Source organism: Acipenser ruthenus, chromosome 1, assembly GCF_902713425.1.
Source record: "Acipenser ruthenus chromosome 1, fAciRut3.2 maternal haplotype, whole genome shotgun sequence".
Taxonomy (NCBI): Eukaryota; Metazoa; Chordata; class Actinopteri; order Acipenseriformes; family Acipenseridae; genus Acipenser; species Acipenser ruthenus.
Window position 1 is genome coordinate 24,551,319 of NC_081189.1, and position 23,036 is coordinate 24,574,354.

Consider the following 23,036-nt stretch of genomic DNA (forward strand, 5'->3'; position numbering starts at 1 on the left):
GCTGAGGAGACAAGCTTCCTGCCTTTTCTGCTTTCCCCAGGGATCTAATTTGTAACATGGATGCCATCAGCTCTCCACAAGGCTAAGGCAGATATCATCATAGCTACTATATTCGGTTACTCTGTGAATGTAATGCACTTGTAACTGCACTGAGGAAGAAGTTAATATACAAATTGAAACGTTAGACAGTAATTGTCTTTAAAAGGAAAGGGACCCTTTTTTTAAGCTGTGAAGAGAAACCGCCCGCCTCACCTCGCCTCATAATTCTAACAGAACATATTGTTTGTGCAATTAAAAGCTCTCATGAGGGATAATAAAATCTGAAATCAGAACTTTAAAAAGTTCAGCTCTATTCAAACACTGGTGAAGAAAATAAAAGTACAATACAGTAGTTTGATTGAAAACAACTTAAATATAGGTTTAACAGGTGTTGCGTGACACACTGGTGTTAAAGATACATCTAAAAACAACATTTGTTTAGGGGATATATCCTTTTGTAAAACAGTCATAAGTCATTTCTAGCCTAAACTCTGAAATAAAAAGGCAATTAGAAATAAGAACCATTTATTTAAACCAAGTGGCAACCACAGCTATTTTCCCTTGCTTTAGGATATGAGATGGTAAGCAACATCTCATTTTTTAAATTAAATAAAACAGTCTGTGTTTAAAAAAACTACTTTTATTAATTGTTTCCTCAGTTACATATTCTTAAACAGGGATGTAGTACATTACTTAGACAGTCAGGCAAATTTGACTTCATTAGTATGAACAGGAAAGCAATGAATGCACAATATTGTCGGCCTAAACGAAACACAGCTGCGTTACCCAATCATGACCAATATGCAATGCCAGAAAAACTTCCTGGGCATACAAACACATTACTTGAAATATTGCTAACAAGCAGGTGTATATGCACTGGTCTCAATTGCAGCAAAATGAAAAGATGTATTTTGTTAAGCTTATAGTCCATAATTAGATTAATTCTACACACACACAGACACACACCTTGCTACCTGTGACAAGTCCAGATTGTATAAACACTGTACAGGCAAAAAGGGGACCTACAAAAAAAAATAAACTAAAAAAGTAAAGTATGACCTTATGAATACAGAAATCATACTACACACATTTACACACAATTAGAGGGTAAAAGAAAGATTTGGTCAAATACTGCAGAGACTGAGGTGGTTTCAGTGTGGTCTACTAAGAGCCCCCCCACCCTCCCAACTATATTTTTTATTATTTGTAGCCCAAAAACAGGAATTTACAGCAAAATGGCTTTTCAATGCAAGACATTATTAAACATTAAAATGAGCTAGTTCTGACATTTCTGATTAAATGATACAAGAAAACACTCCATACAGACTCAAAACAAAGCAATGCAAGATTTCCTGAAAGAGCAAATACTGTGGAGTGAATGCCACAGAGATGGAGGACTATTAGATTACAGGTTAATACACAAATCATAAGACCACTCTCAAGCCAATCTACTGCATGGCTGGCTATTAAAGGGGAAATAAAAATTTACAAAGCAGAAAACAAGGATCCCTGTAATCTAAATACAATAATGAATTCAAAGGTGTGCGTGCATAGAGGCTTCAGCTCATCACTTTCTGCACTCAACTTCGAATGGCACAATACAAGTGTTAACTATTCTGTGTCCCGATTGGGTAAAACTTGTAAATATTGTACAAATATTAATTTGTGGTCTAGTTGTTTCTGGACCATTTCAATTTTAATTTCACTAAATTGACAGCAGTCACTTGTGGTTTTCTTCTCCCACTACTCAGCTATTACACTCTTGTTTTCTCAAGAAAAAAAAGAAAGGTCTATAACCTCTTTGCACACATTTTTCCATTATTGTCCAAGTCAAAGCACAGAATGGAAAGTGGAATGAATCGCCTTTTATCGAAGAGCTGGTTTGTTCATAATGCAGGCACTTCAAGGGACTGTGGGGGGGAGGGGGGAGGGGGGAGGGGTACCAGGCCCATCCTTTGTCTCTGACGGTCAATACTACCTGGCAGTATCAGAGGTTTAGAGCAGAGCTTCGGTACCACACCGAATGTATGCAGAAGGCAGTATTATCTGACCCACTTTCATTGTGTTCTTGGTATACCATGCACCAAAGCGCAAATTATTGTACAGGCAGAGTTAAACACCATTTCATGGCACATCCAGGTTGTCATCTAACGGAGGGTGATCAGTGTTGTCCAGCAACAGGCATAAGCTCCAGTTTTAAGAGACATTTTGGTCTAACGCTACGCCAACATTGTCCAGGTATACATTCATCAATGAATCCCAACGTCCCTTTTTGCTCCAGATCTGAACTTCATTCCCTAAAACGTGTAATTGATTGATTGATTGATTTATTTCTTTAAGTTTTAAGCACACGCCTCTCTGCTAACGTATTGTATCGTTCCATCTCAAACTAAATTCTTCAGGAAGCACAAGTCACAATACAAACAGTTTGTAAAATTGTACAAGCACATGCTGCTGTTTCTACTACACTGTACTTCCATTCGAGGTACAACTGAAGTACGATTTGAGTCCAGGGCCATCCCATGCTGTGTGTACTGCAGAAGACGCACTCAGGTCCACCACCTGTCGAAAAAAAATCTGCATCTCTGTTCACTTGTTCCTAGGTACCTCTGGACAGTGACTGTACCAATTGCATTGCAGAAAGAATAAAGAATGTAATGCTTCACCAAAACACAAAATGTACAGTACCATCACTACTGAAAAATAAAATAAAATCAGTGCAGTAACAAAAAACTAAATAAATTGGCAATGAAGATGGAAAAAATATATATTTATATCCTTCTGCTCCTCCCCCTCCCCCGCCCTCCCTCCGATTGTTCTTACAATCAGTTAGCAATATATCCATGGGTTTTATCATTGTAAAATTCACTGCAATGTTTTCCCTACATATATGACTTGGAAATATATAAATATATATCCCCTTATACGCTTATCAAATAATGTTGCCAAATGCCAGGGACACAGCGCGCACCTTGGTATTACAATTTAAATTCCAAAATAAATAGTTATATCTCAATGAATCTTTAAAGCTTCCAGATGACTGGGATGAATTTATATTAAAAAAAAAACAAACAAAAAAAAAACAAACAACTGAAGACAACTAAACCTAACAAACTGGCGCAACAAATTTAAGGAGGAATCCTTCGAGAATGTTTTTTTGTTGTCACTGCAGAGATGGTTTTTATTATCACGAGACAGCAGATGAACATGTAAGTAATTCCCCATGGTCTGCGCGCTTCCACAGTCATTTGTGACGCTGAATTGTTTTCCTTTTTCTTCGCTTGAAAAAGCAACAGCACCTGTAAATAAGGTTACAATGTAAAAGTTAGACACTTGTAAATACATATGTATGTACATGCATCGAATACACATACCCTATATCCCTCAAATTATGCTCAGCCATGATCCTCAAATCAGAACCACTTTTCTTTTTAGTTTACCAGAAAAACTATCTACACCCCTGGAGGAAAACAAATATGGTTTACATGACCCATGAGGACAAGCAAATGCACACCACACCTTAATCTCACATGTAACATGTACCAAAGGGGGCCCATGTGAACTACAACAGGAACTCATTGCATGAATTTCATTCTCCTAAAAATCTAAGTATTCTCCAAATATATGAAGAGAACAACATCTCAGCATCGCTTTGGTTAGAACCAATTGAATTAATCTTGATGGGGCCTGTTGGTCTTCATCAGGTTGTTCATCCTCTGCTATCTGAACACCTGAACCAAAATGTGTTTTATATAAAGCTTAAAAGCACTGTGCATAATATCCCATGACCTCAAAATTAGCAACCGAACAAATAAAACTGAAAGTATAAGCAGGCAAAAAGGTTCCTCAACAAGGTGGTGTATGGGTCTTGAACTGCTACCCCAGCCCATCCCTTAAATTATTTATTTTATATACAGTGGTTTGCAGAAGTATTCACATTTTATTGGCACCTAAGCGTACTCGATGAAGCTTTCAAATTACTTTACATGTAGAATCTACACAAACTACTCCACATTGATAACGTTAAAAATGCATATAGAATATAAATAAGTAAGATTTACAGAGAAAAACAGATTAATCTCAGTTGCATAAGTATTCAACCTCTTAGCTACTGCAGCCCTACATCAGCTCAGGTGCAAATTATTTGTTTGAAAGGTCACAAAATTTGTGAAATGGTTTCAGCCTGTGTGTACTCAAAGTGGTTTCATTTGTAGATAACTTCGCTCAGGTATATAAAGACTTTCAAGCTGCAACTCCCATAGTGATCCAACAAAGCAACCATGAAGACCAAGGAGCTTTCAAAACAAGTCCGGGATAACGTGGTAGAGAGGCACAGAGCAGGAGAAGGGTACAAGAACATTTCAAAAGGCGCTGATTATCCCTCTCAGCACAGTGAAGTCCATCATTATGAAATGGAAGATGCATCATACCACCCAGACACTACCCAGATCAGGTCGCCCTCCCAAACTGAGCAGCCGGGCAAGCAGGAAACTGGTTCAGGATGTCACTCTGAAGCCAACAATGACCTTGAGAAATCTGTGTCTGAGATGAGAGTCAGTGGTTGAACAAGAAGAGAATTAATGTTCCTGAGTGGCCCTGTCAAAGTCCTGACTTGAATCCAATTTAAAATTTATGGCGAAACTTGAAGATTGCAGTCCTTCGACGATCCCCAACAAACTTATCAGAACTGGAGCAATTTTCCCGTTAAAAATGTGCAACAATTTCACCATCCTACTGTGCAAAGCTAGTTGAGACCTATCCAAAAAGACTCATAGCAGTAATTGCTGCAAAAGGTGCTTCTACCAAGTACTGACTTAAGGGGCTGAATACTTATGCAACCAGTACATTTCATTTTGTACATTTTCTTTGCTGACATTTAACCTCCTCCTCATATAACAGTGTTCAGTTTAACCACTACAGCTTTGAATAAAAAAAGTTAGTTTGAAAAACTGTGCACACATTATTGTAATTCAACAAGATGTGACATTATTGGTAGGGGGTGAATACTTCTGCAAACCACTGTATATATTGGTGAATATATATTTATGTATTTATTAGTGATGCAATCGGCACCCTAACTTCTTATTCGATTATCGAATTTTCAAAATAAACAAACTTTATTTATTTATTTATTTTTTTTTTTTAACAGAAGATCCAATAACTAAAAACACTGTTGTGCATAATAGTTAAACAAAAAGGCACAACTTACATTCAAATTAGAACACTTCCGATTATAAAAAAAAGAAATACTTGCGTTTTTAACAACTGAAAATGTGTGCGTCCGCACGAGATGTCCTTTTAACATTGTAATAATAATAAAACTATATATATATATTTTAACAGAATTAATTTTTATCTGAACTATGGTTGTTCATTACTCTTAACATTTTATGTCCAAAGCAAACCATTTTAATTAATCTCACAAATCCTGACTAATTTAACTAACGTACTAAATTCAGCTTCTTTTTATATAATATTGCCATATAATCCAAACACAACATACTTTGAAACAAAAGAAGGTAAAAATCATCGGTAGATTTAATATTTGCCATTCTTTTGAAATGATTACACATAACATAAAAGGTATAGGCTATGTTCTTGTATCTTTTTGAAGAAACTCAACTCATTTTACACGGGGTATATCCAATGCGAATCTAGAGGCCTAAAGTGCGTACCCTAGCAACGCGCAGAAGTTGTTTATCTACCGTAATGGCACTTAAAGAAGTGCACTCAAGGTTTTAATGCAAACCGGCAACAGCAGACTTCAAAGTGGGTTCTAATTTGATGCATCGATTTTGTAATAAAATATTTCATGTCAGTGTGTGTGTGTGTGTGTGTGTGTGTGTGTGTGTGTGTGTGTGTGTGTGTGTAATTCCACAGAAATAAAAAGACCAAGAGACCCCCTTGTTGATAAGCTAATTCTACTTTTATATAGGCTAAAGCAACTCACCACATGTTCAACACTTTCTGGCAGCTATACAAAAGGGAAAACAAAAGGAAAAAAGAATCAGAAACATAGCCCAGAAGAAAAAAAATAATTGAATTCAATGTTATACTTTTTGCAAGTAAAAATTAATTTAAATAGGCGCAAAAAGCAGTATCCACAGCACAGGCAAGAAAAATCTTCTAAAAAAACACATTATTCGCAAGCTAAAATCATTTTGGCAAAAAAGTATAATTTTAGTGCAGCCAAAAATGGAAGGGGGTACTTTAGCACAATAAAAATCTTTAATGGGTAACTGACATACCGACATGTTGGAAGTTGGATATACACATGGCTCATTTAAAAGTCCAGTAATACCAGCTTGAGCCCATCATTTATGCTGAGTTTCTTACAATCAAAAATCTGATCAAACCAAGAGTGTGGAACTCTTTACCAGATGGAAATATACACTACTAAGTTCAACTCAGCGTGAACTTGTGTTGGAGACCTTTTCAATTGTTAATATTAACACTGTCATAAAATATCATTGCTGCTCTTAAAAAACAGCAAGTTATCCTTTCTCCCACATATCTTGAACTCAGGTAACTGCTTTGTTTCTCAACATTGTGAGACACGAGACGAAGTCGAGTCCCTCCAACCCCCGAGAAGTCTGTATATTCAAAAGTATACGGATGCCCTGAAGGGCATTATTGCATTTATAATCCAGGTCAAACTGTGGATTTCAAGAAAAAAAGGGCAAAAAATTATTATTATTATTTTTTTTTTTAAATGTATATATCCTTACACCAATAAAGTAGTGCCATTTATAACTTTGAACTACACATTAAGTTAAGCAGGGTAAATTAATTTTATTGGAACATGCAAAAGAAAGTACATCTGTATTTTTGATATTGTGGAGACTGCCATTGAAAAAGATACACCGGGGGTGTGGTTGAGGCGGCACTGACAGTGCAGACACACACTGTTTGAGCAGAACAGATGGGCGGAATAAAAATAAATACAACCGTGTCTCGGATTTCAGTAATTCTTCAATATTTGTGTCTGAGAGGGGTGGATAATGTGCAGAAGTGTCTTTTTGTGTTTTTCTGTAGTGTTTACAAACCGCTAAAAATACATTATTGTAAGTGACAAAGTCAGGGTGACTGAGTATAAAAGACATCGATTTTTATATATATATATATATATATATATATATATATATATATATATATATATATATATATATATATATATATCTTACAGTTTATTTAATTCTTGTTCATCCAAATCGGCATGTCTACTTACTACTTTGGGATTTTTTGCAGGTAATTGGTCACTCAGATTCATAGTTACAGCTATACATCTGAAACTGTAAAAGCAAGATGGCTACCGTCCGATACTTTAAATTCTGTTAGACAGCGCAACGATTTAGAATATGTGACAAGGCTCCAACTGTCCGTATTCATCCAATATACGGACAGCTGGAACCTTACTTGACCAACCACACTGCTATATATGTGTGTGTGTGTTCTTGTTATTATATTTGTATACTATTTGCAAGTCTTTATGCAGAACTAAATTATAAAAGTATAAACTACAGCAAGAGCACAGTGCGCTATGTGATTTAATATCTCACCTTTCATGAATTATAATAATAAAAAAAAACTGTAAGACTGACAGGCACCTTGTATCCCCATATTCTGATTGTCTTCAATAATTTAAAGAATGTCCTAACCAAGATTCATCACAATTAGTTAACAGTTCTGTAGTGAAACATCTCTGAAGTGTAAAAAGGTGCATCTCAACAGGTACTATTAGTAGAAGTACAAAGCAAAATATGCAGCACAAGCCAATAAGGCAGTGTAGTTAAAACAGTAAGAAAAATAATAAAAGACAACAGGGCCTTCATTATAGTTAGACTCAACCTGCAAGTGAACTGCGGCTACAAAAAACTAGTGCTAAGATAATGTTAAGTTTGCAACACAAACCCACAAAACCAGGGAAACTTGGGTTAAGTTTTTACACTATAATGTATGTTTGCAGATTTGGAACAGCAAGATGGTAGTGTTTTGAGATATCTATATCAAGACCCCCTGAATGTAATTACTAAACTTTGTAAAATAAAGATATATGTACAGCACCCGACAAGAAAGATTAAAGTGTATTATTTAAAAGTATGACTTACCAGTGCTTTCCCTGCTCTCTGTCAGACAGGCGAGTGCTCCACTTGCTGTTTTCTATACCAGACTGGAAGCACCTGAAAGTGTGCACTTTCGCTAGTGCGAGTCTGATTAGCACTGCTTAGTATGGTGAGCTTAGAAAACAGCAAGGGGAGCACCCTGTCGGAGAGAAAGCACTGCTTATATTCCAAAGTGAATTACAGTACAGGTGTATCAAGAAATATATTTACATTGTCAAGACATACAACAATGTGAAAGCAGAAAAATATGTTCACAGTACTGTGCTAACATCATATACATCGGCTATATTTTGCCATTTAGTTTTATTTATTTTATTAAGTTATTCAATAGTGCAGACCAGCTATTACACGTGCGAGTACCTGGGAGACTCCACACTTTCCCTGTCTATGTTACAATGCCTACGTGGAGCATGTCTCAATTAAGATGGCTGTAGTGCAAAAATGTAACCCCAATTTTCCTAGTTCTGTGGGTTTGTGTCACAAACTTACTGTTATCTTAACATAGTTTTTTGCAATGACTCATATCCATGTTATGTATTAAAATGAAAGTCCCCCCTTATGTCAAGATGGTAAAACCAAATGTCACAGCATAAGGGTTCTCCAGTTTGACCCAATCTCTTCCAGACTTATGCAAGTTGAGTGTTGAGTGTCTGTTGATAAAAGGACCCACGGCATTACAATAAAAATCTAAAAGCATTTGCAATAATGTTGAAGATTTATTTTACTGCTCTGATAAAACTAAGAATGTAACCCAGTTCCTTCACATCAAGGCAAACCCTTGTATACAAAAACAAAGCCAACCTCGAATAACGACGGCTAGCCTTGCCGTGCAGAGAAAAGATACATACTTTGTCTCATCAGTTACTTCCACTTCTGCAGGTGCTGTGATGGGTGCATTCGAGTGTCCTGCGGTTGGGTCGTCTGTGTTCAGCTCCCCGTTTGTTGAGCTAACCACCTAAAAAGAAGAAATCAGGAAATCAATGATTGACTACCAGAAATTTATTATACGCCACTCCAAACTTCTGGATGGATGTCCAAAACAATCTTCGAAACCAAGATTTTAAAACTAGCATGACTGAACTGTATGTTGTGATAACGGATTGAAAACAAGCAGATGGAGATTCATGATCACAAAATGAAATGTGCAACAAAATACTAGGCTTGCCGTTGCTATGGGCTGCACTGAACCTTTCCTGCCGATGGAAAAAAACCACAAAAAAAAACAAAAAAAAACACACAACCCTCAAAGCAAGCAAAGAAGTTGCAATGCAGATGCAGGTTTTGGATTTCAGTTTTCACTAATTTGCTTTTAGGAAAAGCCTGGCGGATAGATGGATAGATACAACACTTTTCTCCTTCATGTATCCCGTTGTCGTGCATAGAGGAGCACCATATGTAATTCAACAATGCGCTTGTGAAACAAAATAGTTCTCTACACAATTCTGAGGCATGTTCTGACAACTTTGCCACAGTATTCCTCATTTTTATATACATTCAGTTCTATTTGGATTGATAAGCACACACTACCCCTAGTGGCCAAATACTGTAACTGACTTATAACACTTGTTTTATACATGTTCCAGTATAAAACAAGTGATATTAGGAAAGACTTCCCAGCCTAAAATAACCCCTCAGACCTGTGCGAGTAGGAGAGTGAACAGCACAGTATATTTAGACAGGACTGTATTTTATTTTTTTAATTTACATGGGGGTAATTACATTACCTGGAAACTTTCTGATGCTAGAAATTAACTTTTGGGGTTTTACAGTGTAAATGTAAAATAGACAGATAATAGGGGGTCACATCAAGGTTCTGCTGTTGAATCATGCTGTCTGGATAAACCTCATATCAGCAGTATTGTTCTTGCTCTCAATTAAATAGACACAGGCATTAATAATGAGAGGCATGCTCACAACCTTGCAGCCGGCGACATTTATACTCAGCAGGAACCGGAGAATGGTTATATACCTATTTAACTTGATAATTCCAGCAAACCTTTTTCAAATAAAAATGAACATTATCAAAAGAGAATGTCATTTCACCATGTGCTTTCCAGAAAAGGTTAATAACCACACCACAATGAACATGGACCTATCATCTGCATGCAGTGTAAATACTCATTAGAAAAACAACTAGATCTTGAAAACCTTTATATTCAGCTACTCCCCCCTCTCACCGAGAAAAGTAACTGAGGTTACACATTACCACAGATATTCCGCTTAACCACCAAGACCCAATCTAACCTCGACGCTCCCCTGCCCTGTCTTTACAAAACCCTGCTTTAAGTAGCTGCACCTGTACTTCCAAATTTGTTTCAGATATATCACATGTTGTTTAGTACAGTAGGTCAGTGGTTAAAACCTGTATTGACAGCTACCTCAATGTCATACTTTAGACACTGCTTTACAATGACTATTTTCACCTTAAATATTTTCTTTCTTTTGGTCTCGGATAGAGCAATTACGAAGGAAGCTTGAACAAAAGGCAATCTAGGGAGACAAACATACAAGGGAAGTGTAAGTGAAGTGTTAAAATACAAACAAACTCTGTTTTGCACACAGGGGCATGCTAGGAGGTCGGGGAGACTGTGGATTGCGGATGCCAGTGTGTAAGTTCGGTCATGCGAAGAAGCAGAAAATACCTGTACCGAGCCACCATGTCTGTCAGCTGCTAGGTCAGCTCTCAATTGGTGGGAATTGGTCTGCTGGGGCTCCCAAGCTGCCCTGTGTTCTGTCGACTGCCCATTTTAATATGCATATAGCATGCATGAGAAAGGAGGAAGAGAAAACCCAGAAGAGCATTAAACACTCATGCTCACACTTGAAACAAGTGAGAAATAACACACACACAAACTAAGAGCCAAGCACATGAATTGAAAAAAAAAAAGAACGATGGCACAAAATAAATCTACAATAAAATAAACCCCTCATTTTAAGCATACACTGCAGCAATGCATGCAGGCCATGATCAAAGCAATGAATGATCATGAAGATAGCCTAATGGATTTATTCCTACACCCTATGTCTGTTAATATCCAGATAAATCTGAAGCAATGCGTCGTATTTAGTGATGTCAAAAGAGGCTGGATTTTGTTTCCAGCTATAGCCAACTGGGAGCAGCAATGCTGAATGAACAGAGCAGACACACATCTTTGTATTTTTTTGTTTCATTAAAGTTTAATTTGGAACATTAACATGAAATATGCAGATCTCATTAAAATTAAACTAACTTCAAAATGCCTGAACACTATATAACGACTGCCAGTATCTACAGGGGCTGTTCTTTCGTTCCACTCACTTAGCGTATGTACTCTTAATGCATATGACCTACAGTCTATTGCAGTGGTCGGCAAATGGCGGCCCGCGGACGTGTGTCGTCTGGCCCTCGGAAGCCTCCTTGGCAGGGCTGTATCAAGGGCTGAGCGAGAGTGGAACTTCTTTTCAACATTACCGCAAGGGGGCTGTCATGGGGGGATTCCACGTATGACCTTCATATATTTCTTGCGAGTAACCAGAAAGTGTTTTGCAATATCGATTCCAAAGTACTTGCTGATTGTGATGATACATTTATGCCTCGCTATGGTACTGGAATCCTCATACATAGACAGGGACGCAGAATAAAATAAAACAAAATTGAAAAGTAGCATACATTTTTATTTTAAATGCTTCAGTGCTTTATGACAAATTCAATGAAAAAAATGGCATTTCCTTCTGCGATCAGCTTTAGAACATCAGGTGTAATAGACGTGACGGCGATATGTAGACAGTCCTCGAAAGATTCTTGTGTCAGCCTGTGACAGGTTGGTAATGTATCCGGGACAGCAATCAGCTGTGTTACGTGCACCGATTAGAGGGGACGTGCGGACGTCTTGATTGCGAGGGCGTGGCTGGGTGCTTTTAGAGGAGGCAGGGCATTCATTCAGCTCTCTCTGCTCTGACAAGATTCAGTCTGTGCGTGTGTGTTTGGGACTAACCGCTTGTGTTTTTAAACAGGACGCTACTGAACAGACTGGTATTGCAGCATCCACACTGAGCGGACACAACACGGGGCTTGGACTAATTCCAATACCAACTTTACTACACCGTGTGCGGCATGGAGTTTTTTTTTTGTGTGTGTGGAATTATTATTTTGTTGTGAATCAATAAAATCCCCACGCCGGAGAGAGCGTCTGGGTTTGTACTCAAGAAACTGTGTCAGTGAAGTGTTTGTTGCATCACAAAGCCTGTTTTGTGCATCTGTTTTTATTGCATATGTAAGTAAAGCCAAACATGGAGAGCACAAACACAGCCAGCTTCTTCATGGTAGCGTAGTTCTCTGGACATATATAGACAGACCAGAATGATTCCAGATTTGCTGTGTTAATGAATTCTGTTTTCAGCAATGACGATGCCTGCAAATCTACTAGTTCTAGTTGCAGAGCTGCTTCTCAACTGCGGGAAGCACTTGCTTCGCATGGGACAAGAAATCACCATCGGAGTTAATTGAAAACAGATCACAGACAAAAACAATTGGGTCCCTGGGAATGCTGAAGTTGTCAAAGCGAGCACTGAAATTGTCTTTCAGTTGTACAATAAAGTCTGTCATAAGGCCAGTGACGACATGATTAGCAGCAGCTTCCTCTGGATGCTTGCGTAGCCAGTTAAAATGCAGCAGCCTTATCAGAAGCATCCTGTTTTTCGACCGTGTTGATGATGGGTCTGTCTCGTTCTTGTAGTTGTAGATTGAGAGCATTGAGGTGGCAAAAGATGTTGGTTAGGAATGCCACCTTTGCAACAAACTCTTTGTTTTCAAGCATGCCGAGATGCATTTTGTTGTGATTGCTTCTTCGCAAGAAGTCACACACTTTGTTCTAAAGCCCACAGAACCGCTCCAGTATATATATATATTTTGTAACCAGCAGTAAACAGTAGCATCAACAAAGGAAGACAATCCTTAGATATTAAAGTCTATATACATTATAGATATAGTCCACCAACCTCTTCTTTTCTCAGTTGTCGAGAAACACAATCCTACAGCTCTGAACCCCCTTAAATCTAGATAGTCTGGAGTTTTAATAATAATGTCTGTAATCATCCCAAAGATAAAAATGATCTACCTAATTTCTCCCAATAAATCCACTCGAATGAAGAAACTGTATCAATCCACAGTCATGCAATTTTCATTTCATTGTGAGCATTCTGAAATTCTCTACCCACCGTGACTAGTTTTTAGCACACTCACTCTATAATTTATAATACTCTATAATTAAAGTTAGATTGCAATAGAACAGAACTATCAAAATAAAAATTCTAGCAGAATGAAGTACACCTCTGTATGGAGTTGATTCAGCCGAGATGTATGTATAATGAAGTAGGGATGTAACTTAAGACCTCCCAAGAAAAGATACAGTAGTAGTGAGATGCGCAGCACAGCAACATCGCTACTATACCCGTTTCCTGTTGTTTTATTACTTTCCATACATAATTATTACACACCTAATGGTGTGTAATTCAGAAGTTTATTTTAGTAACCTTAAATTGATTACTTTACGACGTATTTATTTAGACTATTAAGTCAACCTGTACTGGTACACTGTTTGCAGAGTTACTTACCAATACAATCTACTACAGTTCATGCCTTGTCGCTCAACAACAAAATATCTTAAAGTGGACTAAGATACTAATAAGAAAAAAAGGCTTCTAATAAAATAATCACAATCATATTATTACATTCAAAGAAATCCAATGAAAAGAAGAATGGAGTCTTCTATCAGCATGTACAAGTGTGGTGGGGTGTGGAGGGTCAGATCAATGCAATGTGTTTCAATCATTGTATTGCCTCCAGTAAAATGTGTATTATTGTGTTCAAACTACCTGAACAAAACCAGTTCTTTTGAAAGTTATGCACATTTCTTATGGTGTTAGATAAAAAATAAAAGCAGTAGAACAACACACAGATGAGTGCTTAATCAGAATGAATATTTCCATAATCAATGATACCACCTCCTGCCACTTGCCTGAGTTTTGGCTTGCTGCGTTTTATCCCTGTGCTGTTGTGCATCTCTGTTTGAAGAAGACAGTGCAGCATCTGTTTGAACTGGCCCCACTGGAGTCGGCTAAAATTGAATAATATGAGTAAGTAAAATAAATAAATAAATAAATAAATAAATAGAACAAAATACATTTACAAACAAAAACTTCTGAATAGCTGAAATAGCTACTGTATGTCAGTCGTCTCAAGTGCTCATTGGATTTTGGCAAAATATATATCTTTGATCATAAAAAAATCAGCTACTTAGCTATTTTGAACAGTGACTTTTATTAAAGTGTTTTGATATCTTTAAATTATAATCTGAAATGTATGCTTTATTTAGAATAACTTACAGATGAAAAGTGACCTTAAAACATATCTATATACCTCCAATAGCAGCCCCTCCCACCGTCAGTGTCACACACTAACCCTTTAAGACACACTGCTATGCAATGCCACAAAGCAATTGTTCTATGAACAGGCCACAAGCATTACCGATTTTACCAATCTCCAGCTCTAGGTAACTGGAAAACAAATGTTTAGAAGACACTCTGTTAAATACATGGAATAAATCTGTTTTGTGCTTTAACCTTTTGCGGTCCATTTATTCATGGCCTGTCAGGAGCGTCAGGTCCAATTTATTTTCACACGTGCTGTTGATTTTACACGTGCTGTTTAAAAGTAATTTTATTCATAGTAAAACAGGTTTAAAAGGAACTGCATATCAACAGGGCACTCAGTACTGCATCTCCAGCCCCGCCCCACCCCTTGTTCACTGTATTTATCACATACCTCTTCATAGTAGTGCATACTGATAAATCATCTCCTGATCACTCGTTTTATCACCAAACTCCTCAATAATGCTATCCAAGTCATTATTTTATTACTATAACATCTTAAAAAGCTTGGCAAATGTGTCATATTCTTTCAGCACTGGATGTGGAAGCAGCTATCTTGTTTGTTTATGTCCAGGTTATGTCTGTGGTGAAGGGACTATGTGTATTGCTCAGATCCGCCTCCTTCCCCCCCCCCCGGCTTCTATTGGTCTCACTCGGCCATTAACCCTTTGCGGTCCATTGTCGGACTGGGTCCGACATTGCAATTATTCCTCTCAGGTCCTTTGTCGGACTGGGTCCGACATCATTATAGCAACGCAAAAAACGTGTTTCTAGTTGTTTTTTCTCCGGAAAAAGCCGAAAAAACCATTCAATTGCCGAGTGGGAGCGACAGGAGCCAAGACAAGTCAAAAAACAAAAAAGCCGTATCTCATGATTAGTCATACATATGGCCCTGGTATCAGATAACGGGGCGGCATAGTAAACAAGCTGGCTGAGTGCGTCAGCGCACAAAGACTATCACGGACATTTGCAGAGCTTTTTTCAGATGTTATAGTAATAAAATAATGACTTTGATTGCATTATTGAGGAGTTTGTGTTGTGTTTTATTATTATTTATTTCATACATAGGTGAAAGCGATAGCGAACGAAAGGGTGGGGCGGGGCTGGAGATGCCTAGTGAGTGCTTTGTTGATATGCAGGGCCATTTAAACCCGTTTGACTGTGGAAAAAAATACTTTTAAACAGCGCGTCTAAAATTAACTGCGCGTGTGAAAATTAATTAGACCTGACGTGCCTGACGCGCGATTAATAAATGGACTGCAAAGGGTTAAAAGGTTTCCTCGGCTTTTTCCTGAGAAAAAATGACTACAGACCTGTTCTTGACATCTTTTTGACCAGAAAGGGTTAAACAAGTAAATAGCAAAGCGAACAGTTCATTCTCAAGCTCAGCGATTTTGCTCATTATTAAAAGATATACAATAAATATTGGATACTTACAAGTTGTTTGCCAACCCAGTCGTACTCGTAATCGAACATAAAACCCCTTCGATCAAGCAAGTCTGTAAAGAGCTTCCGCAAATAGTCATAGTCTGGTTTTTCAAAGAAGTCCAACCTTCTAACATAGCGTAGGTAGGTAGACATCTCCTCTGAAATTAGAAGAAAAATGAATAAAATACAATATCAGCTGATGATTATTAGTCTCACGTGGGTCAAACAAAAACAAATGACATTTTTTAAATCAGAATAATATATATATTTTTTTTTCTTAAAATCAGACAGCATCAGTTTTCTTCCCTGACAATTTTCCAATAGATCACTTGGGATTTTCAGATTTACTTCAGTTCACAATAACTTTTTCAGTATCAACTGCAGTGTGAAAGAGTGGAAATGCTCATAATCAACTGTGAAATAGGAAAACAAAGAAGTATGCATACCTGGAAAATTCTCACATAATACTTCTATTGGCGTCGACCTCTTTGTGTCCCCTATTTTCTGATACCTTTCTTTTAAAGTGTCTGCCTAGGTGACAAAATGATAAAACACACTGTCAATTAGTTTCCAAAGAGAGATGGTCAAAATGATCAACTATGACATTCCTCTTAAATCTTAGAGAAACCGTTAGAAAACATTTTAAAATAAATTACCTTTAGACCTTGCCAGGGAAGGCTGCCTCTGAGAAAATACATAAACATGTGACCTAGCGCTTCCAGATCATCTCTCCTACTTTGTTCTGTAACAAAAGACAACATAACAGAAGAAAGGCAGAAAACACTGTATGAGAATTAAACACTTAAAAACGAAAACCTTTTATAAACAGCTCTTTTGTAAAACCAACAGGAATAGTATTAATTTACAGGGTACATAAGGACCTTTTTATTTTACTGTGTTACATGTCCCCATGTGTTGCTACAACTGTTTACGTAAGGTGTGTGTATTGTTTTAATTATTATTATTTTTTTTACATTTTGACCACTTTTTTAAACTTTTAAATTGCATTCCCTACCTCAAGATGGCTTCCCATGTACCTGCATGGACCTCTCAGAACTACATTTCCCATCATCCTCCTACAGTTGTAGCAACACATGGGATCATGTAACACAATAAAATAACTGTCCTTATGTACCCTTTCAGGTGCCTAAACACATCGATCCTGGAATATAATAGATGAATGAAATTATCTCTTCTCCAAGAGCTCATACTTTTTTTCCATGACGTAAATCATATTCAACAGGCCCTCTTCTACTATTTCAGTCATACAGGAACACTGCCAGGAGATTATGTCATTCAATGTGGCATGCTTCACATTTCAGGGAACTATTACCATTAGAGAATATCACCATACAAATTAGTCACCGTGAAATACTTCATGCTGTAGATACAAACAGTCATTTCTAATTCTACTAAACAGGCACTATCCCAGAGCTTGCTCTAATGATGTCAGCATGAAACCGTTATTATCAGGGGTGGATCGGGCTCATCATTTACAATCTGCTACGGTATCTCTACTGATACTCATACCAGTGTTTTCTGCAAAACCTTTCTCAGTCATAGACCTATGGATAGAGCATCATGGAAAAAGTCAGTGAGCAAATTGTTATTCACTGAGCTCCCATGGCCTTAATTTCCCTAGAAGACAAAACCCTAAAAACATGTTTCTTCCATTATGAAAAATATTCAGGCAGCTACGTGTAATAAGATATGATTTTCACAGCACTCTTTCGGAAGAGGATCCCCCTGGTTTTATATATAATGTATTTGGTATTCCAATAATACTACTGTCACACACAAGTGACAAGATAATGCTGGAATCCATTTTATATTACAAAAATGAAAACATTCCTCCAATTACAGTACATAATGCTGTACATACGTACGACACACTACTCCATCAACTCAGGTAATTGATCCCGGCATTTGAACCACAGCCATAATCAGATAAAAGACAATTCACCTCCTGACACATTAATTGTACCATAAATAAAAATGCATGCGTGAAAGTGGATTGCTATTCTGGAACTACTTGTAAATCTACACTTTCATTCAGAACCTGCTACAGTACAATAATCAAGAACAGACGGTGCTTCTCCCAAATGTTTCACCAATTAAAAAAAGTAAATACACTCATTACAGCCTACCTTTTCCTAAATGTGTGTTTATGCTCATGTATCTGGCTGTTCCAGTAAGGCTCTTGTGTTCTCTGTAAGGGATGTGCTTCTTTGTCTCTGGATCAATGTATTCCTTTGCAAGACCAAAATCTATAATGTGAATAATTTGCTGGTTTTTGCTACCCGGTCTTCCTATTAAGAAGTTCTCTGGTTTAACATCTCTGTATATCAAGTTTTTTGAGTGGACATACTCCATTCGGGTAATCTGTTTGGAGGAAATAAATATCAAAATAAATACATTTTTCACAACTACTGCTGTATAAAACACATTAGTTACTATCTTACTAGGTTCTGCATCATAGTTAATCTATTAAAATTTGTTACATTGAGCACAGTACGTGTATGAAGAAATTACATGTATTCTAAACAGCTAGCTACAGTTTGTGTTGAAAATAATAATGAGAAAGAATTGGGTTGCCCAAAATGAATAACGTATTATTAAAAAGAGTTATCAGTTGTATTCATGCAAAGGAGAAAAATCTGCAACTTGTTCAAAATTAGAAAGAGACCATTAGGAATACACAATGCAGTAACTAAAATGAGACTTTGTCATAAATTAATTATAAACCCTTTGTTTGTAGTTTGTTTGAAATATTATGAATACACAGTACTTACCAGTTGTATCACTATCATAAGAACTGTTTTAAGTGAAAACGTCCTGTCACAGAGATCAAACAGGTCTTCCAAACTAGGTCCCAGTAGTTCAAGCACCATTGCATTGTATTTTCCACATGGCCCGAAATAATAAACCTGAGGTACCCCATCTGTGGAAGAAAGGGGAGATGTTACAGATGTATAATGTAACAGTGGAACACACACAACATACTTAAATTAAAATTGAGGTTAAAATTTTTTTATTGGCTTCACAAAAAAATAGAAATACAAATATTGTTGGATATCATAACTGCCACTGCGATGGGTGATATAGGTCAAAATTAAATGTGAGCCTTAACAGGGCAAAATTAAGCTTATAAGAAAATGTGTACAAACTCTTTGCACTGTATCATACAACATGTGTTCATCTGCATTCTTTAAAACACGGCAGACCAGTCATTGAAAATGAAAAGCAGTCTACCTTTCAGAACCTGTGTATACTGTTCTAGTTATCACACACCTTCCCATGGCAGTAGTGCTGAATCTTAATAAGGTTTGAGAGACTGAACACTACAAAGTGATCTCTGCCCAAACACACTTAGGATTCCAAGAGCTCACAGCACCTACAGTAGATTAGCCACAACTGGAGACAAACACAGTATACAAGCCTCTACCAGCCTGCTACTGTACTAAATCTCCTCATCTGGTGGTGAAATAGTTAGCATTCGGACAAAATGGACAGTTTAAAAATCGACTGTCAGCTAATCTTGGGATTTTTCTTCAGGGTTTTTTTATTAACCAGCTCTCCCAGCTGTAAGCTGTACAACACAACTGAGAAGTGCACATTCTACTGTGAAATGAAAGTTTTCAAGGCAGTTAACTGGTTTGATTCATATTACTTGTGACTGCTGACACGGAGTTGGGGCTTTGGCTGAAGATTTACAGGTACAGCAGACAATGCACCCTTCCATGTAACACAATGATACCTGTTAACAATAATGGACTCAGCACATGGTGAGTTTGTCAAATAAACCATCTTGCATTTTGGGCCCTATTCACAATGCTTTATTTATTTATTTAAATGCTTTTTGTTTGTTTTTATAAATAAATTACAGTGCATGGTTTCATGAACATACTGTATCATACTATTAATTTAAGAAAGAAAATAATTGCTTGCATTATTTTCAAAGTTGCCAATGCAACTATAGTGTATTACCACAGATTAATACACTGGTCACTGCTTTAGATATTACAGTATGTACATTCAGTAAGGAGACCACACAAATATTAACGATCGGATTGGGTATTCCTTTCTTCAGAAACTAGTTCAAGCCTTCTAAAAGGTACAAAATAAAAGTACAGACAGACATTTCCAACGTGTGTGAAAGTTCACAAAATACATTTAATTAAATATTTAATAATGTATTTGTTTATTTAAGCTTGTATAATATTACAATACAGGACAAAAACACAATGGCAGGTCAAATCAAAATGATTCATTCAAAAAGGAAGGGCCAATGTGACTAAGCTTGGTCTATATCTCTGCATACCAACTAAGAAAAAAAAGCAACAGTATAGCTTCCTCTCTTCTCTCTGACTCTCTCTTGCAAAGGCCAAACAGGATATGAAATGAAAAGCCTCTGACCAAGCTCAGTTCTGTCCCAGATGTCAATATATTCAAAAACTTTAGCAACCGTAATTTTATGATTGCTAAAAAAAACAAAACACCTGATATAAATGGATTTTCATTAGTTTTTCATTAGATTTATAAATATCACAAATCCAAATGTAGTAGACAGGCTTACTGTACTCTACAGTTAGTTTTAAAAATGTAATAGTAATAATAATAATCACTTTTATTGGTCAACGGCACAAAAACATAAACTAGAGAAAACAGGAAGAAAACGTAATCTGCAACAGAGTCTAGACAATGACACCATTTCCTGTTACAGGGTCAACCACTCGGGAAGAAACTGTATTCAAGAGGATCAAATGAAACAGGAGTATAAGCACAGACTTATCATGACACAGCCTGGGGCCAAAGAAGAACACTTTAAAAAGTATACCTGTAAATAGACATAATTAGTATGTAGAAACTCTACTTTACATTTAGCCTAATTACTAATCTTTCAAAACATACAGAATGTGTAGTAATTCCACTGTATTGTCCATTTCTTCTACTTCCCAGCATTTCCTTTGCTCAGAAGTATGTGTATACAGAGCAGACAAGAATACTGGGTGTATTCCAGTACCATTTCCTATCATTGGTGTGTACTTTGTGGGTACTGTACTTTTTCGTGCTGCACTGAAGAACAAAGTAAATGAATGGCTTTGAATCAGGGGCAAAGCACTATTGAAGGCTGTGTTTCAGCCACACCTTCAGTCCAACTGCCCCTAATCTGACCCAGCTACTGTACTGAAGAAGCCTACATCATGAAAGTGTTGTTGCCAAGCTACATAATGACTATTCCTGTTTTACTAGATTAGTAATAAACTACACTGCAAAAATGAAACTATAAAAACTACTGTACTGTATGTTGAAAAAGCTGAGGTAAATGTGAACGAAAAGGAAGATGTGTGAGACAAACCTGACAAAGGTTACCATCACGGATTTTGTGGGTGTAGTACATTTTTAACCTTTTTGGTTATTACCATAGGTTCAAAAGACCATACTGCACTTGCTATTGAGGGACCAACTGCTGTAAGGTAATAAATAAGAGTGCGTCACTATATTCCTTATTGATCTTAAGATTGTAAATGTGTTAAATACTAGAGATTAGATATTTAATGAAATCAAATCAAATCATCTCATAAGGGATCTCCAACACTGGTTCTGAAGAGCCCCTATCCTGCAGGTTTCCTAGGTATCTACATCATCAATGGCTGAAGATCTGCAAAACCTATTGATCTTGACTAATTAGCCAATAATTAGTGCAATTAAGTAACTGAGAGCTCTGCTGAAATGAAAACCAGAAGACCCTGTAGCTCTCCAGGACCAGGATTGGAGACCCCTGAGGTATAGTGTAAGAGGAATGGCACTTCCTGGAAGGAAACAGGTTAACAATGTTTACAAATGTTGAGACAATATCTCAGAAGTGTTTGGTATTTATTATCTTGAAAAAAAAGAAAAGGTTCTGGCCATTAAAACAATACATTATTCTGACACCAAAAAAGTAATTCCCTTTTTTAGAGATTTGGAATACAGTATTTAAAATCTGCTAGAACTTGAATTAGATAAAAACACTTTACTGTACACTCAGTTCATAAAATAAGTAGCTTACTGGAATGAGGGCCTAAAAGAGTAAGTAGCGGGACTCCGAACTGTTTAAATAATGTACCTGTATTTTTTTTTTTCCATTGTTAGGGTTAGGGTTAGGGTTGCTGGTTTAAAACGCAGAATTAATGTAGAGTACTCCAACTTTTTACACTTGTAACTTTAAAGTCTGTTTCAAAGCTCTTTTCAAAATGGCACTGAGTTTTAAAACATAACAAACACACTGGCTTTTCTGTTCTGTACCATGGATCGTTATTGCTGTGTTCCCTGTTTCACTAGGTGGGCAATAATCCTGACACTAGCAATGCACTAGAGTGCACTACAGTGAAAAGAGCTTTGAAACAGACTTTAAAGTTATATGTAATAAGTTGTCATGATGTTAACAATGAAAAGAAAGATTACAGGTATGTTATTTAAACAGTTGTAGCAACACGTGGGGACGTGCAACGCTATATTTTCCCAAACCTCGCTACTTACTCTTTAATACTGGAAGTCTTTTCAAAAGCTCAATATGAACACGTTCAAGAGTACAGCCCATTCCTTCAGATGAAGTCTCACTGTTGTTACCCTGCGATATAAAGTTGCTGGTTTAAAACGCAGAATTAATGTAGAGTACTCCAAATGCTCCGATGAATTCTTACTCCATCAAAACACACTGTACAGCAAGAATACATCTTCTTTTAAAGGGAAAAAAAGGTTCTATAAAAACGACCTTGACATTTCCTTTACAAACAATAGGTCATTCTCACCCACAACCCCATCCTGTTGGGTTTACAATGCAAGCGAACTCTACAGCGCTGCGCGAGGTAATTTGATCTGTGTTCACCAAAAGCCAGCAGCATTTAGGCAACAGCACAGTCATCTGTGAACCGCAACTACAGCATCAAGCAGCTCGACATTCTCATCACAGCAGAGATAATGGCAAAAAGTTTGTTTAACGGCATACTGCACTTGAGGTTGAGCGTGTAACATTATGCTACAAACACACACAAT

At 37.0% G+C, this 23,036-nt stretch overlaps 1 protein-coding gene across 3 annotated transcripts in view; it reads right to left on the reverse strand.

Annotated features, from left to right (window-relative positions):
* Positions 1–663: 663 nt before the first annotated feature.
* Positions 664–23,036, reverse strand: part of LOC117409205 (casein kinase I) — a 56,854-nt gene continuing 34,481 nt past the window's right edge. For 2 of the 3 annotated variants that reach the window (XM_059022442.1, XM_059022449.1), the window contains exons 5-14: positions 18,791–18,939; positions 18,146–18,380; positions 16,655–16,740; positions 16,445–16,529; positions 16,008–16,156; positions 14,159–14,257; positions 10,805–10,900; positions 9,011–9,117; positions 5,990–6,013; positions 664–3,338 (exon numbers count right to left, since the gene is read on the reverse strand). In XM_059022442.1, coding sequence (XP_058878425.1) covers positions 3,284–3,338; positions 5,990–6,013; positions 9,011–9,117; positions 10,805–10,900; positions 14,159–14,257; positions 16,008–16,156; positions 16,445–16,529; positions 16,655–16,740; positions 18,146–18,380; positions 18,791–18,939 — 1,085 coding nt within the window. In that variant the 3' untranslated portion in view covers positions 664–3,283. The remainder of the gene's footprint in view (positions 3,339–5,989; positions 6,014–9,010; positions 9,118–10,804; positions 10,901–14,158; positions 14,258–16,007; positions 16,157–16,444; positions 16,530–16,654; positions 16,741–18,145; positions 18,381–18,790; positions 18,940–23,036) is intronic. The other variant, XM_059022454.1, reaches the window with a different exon arrangement.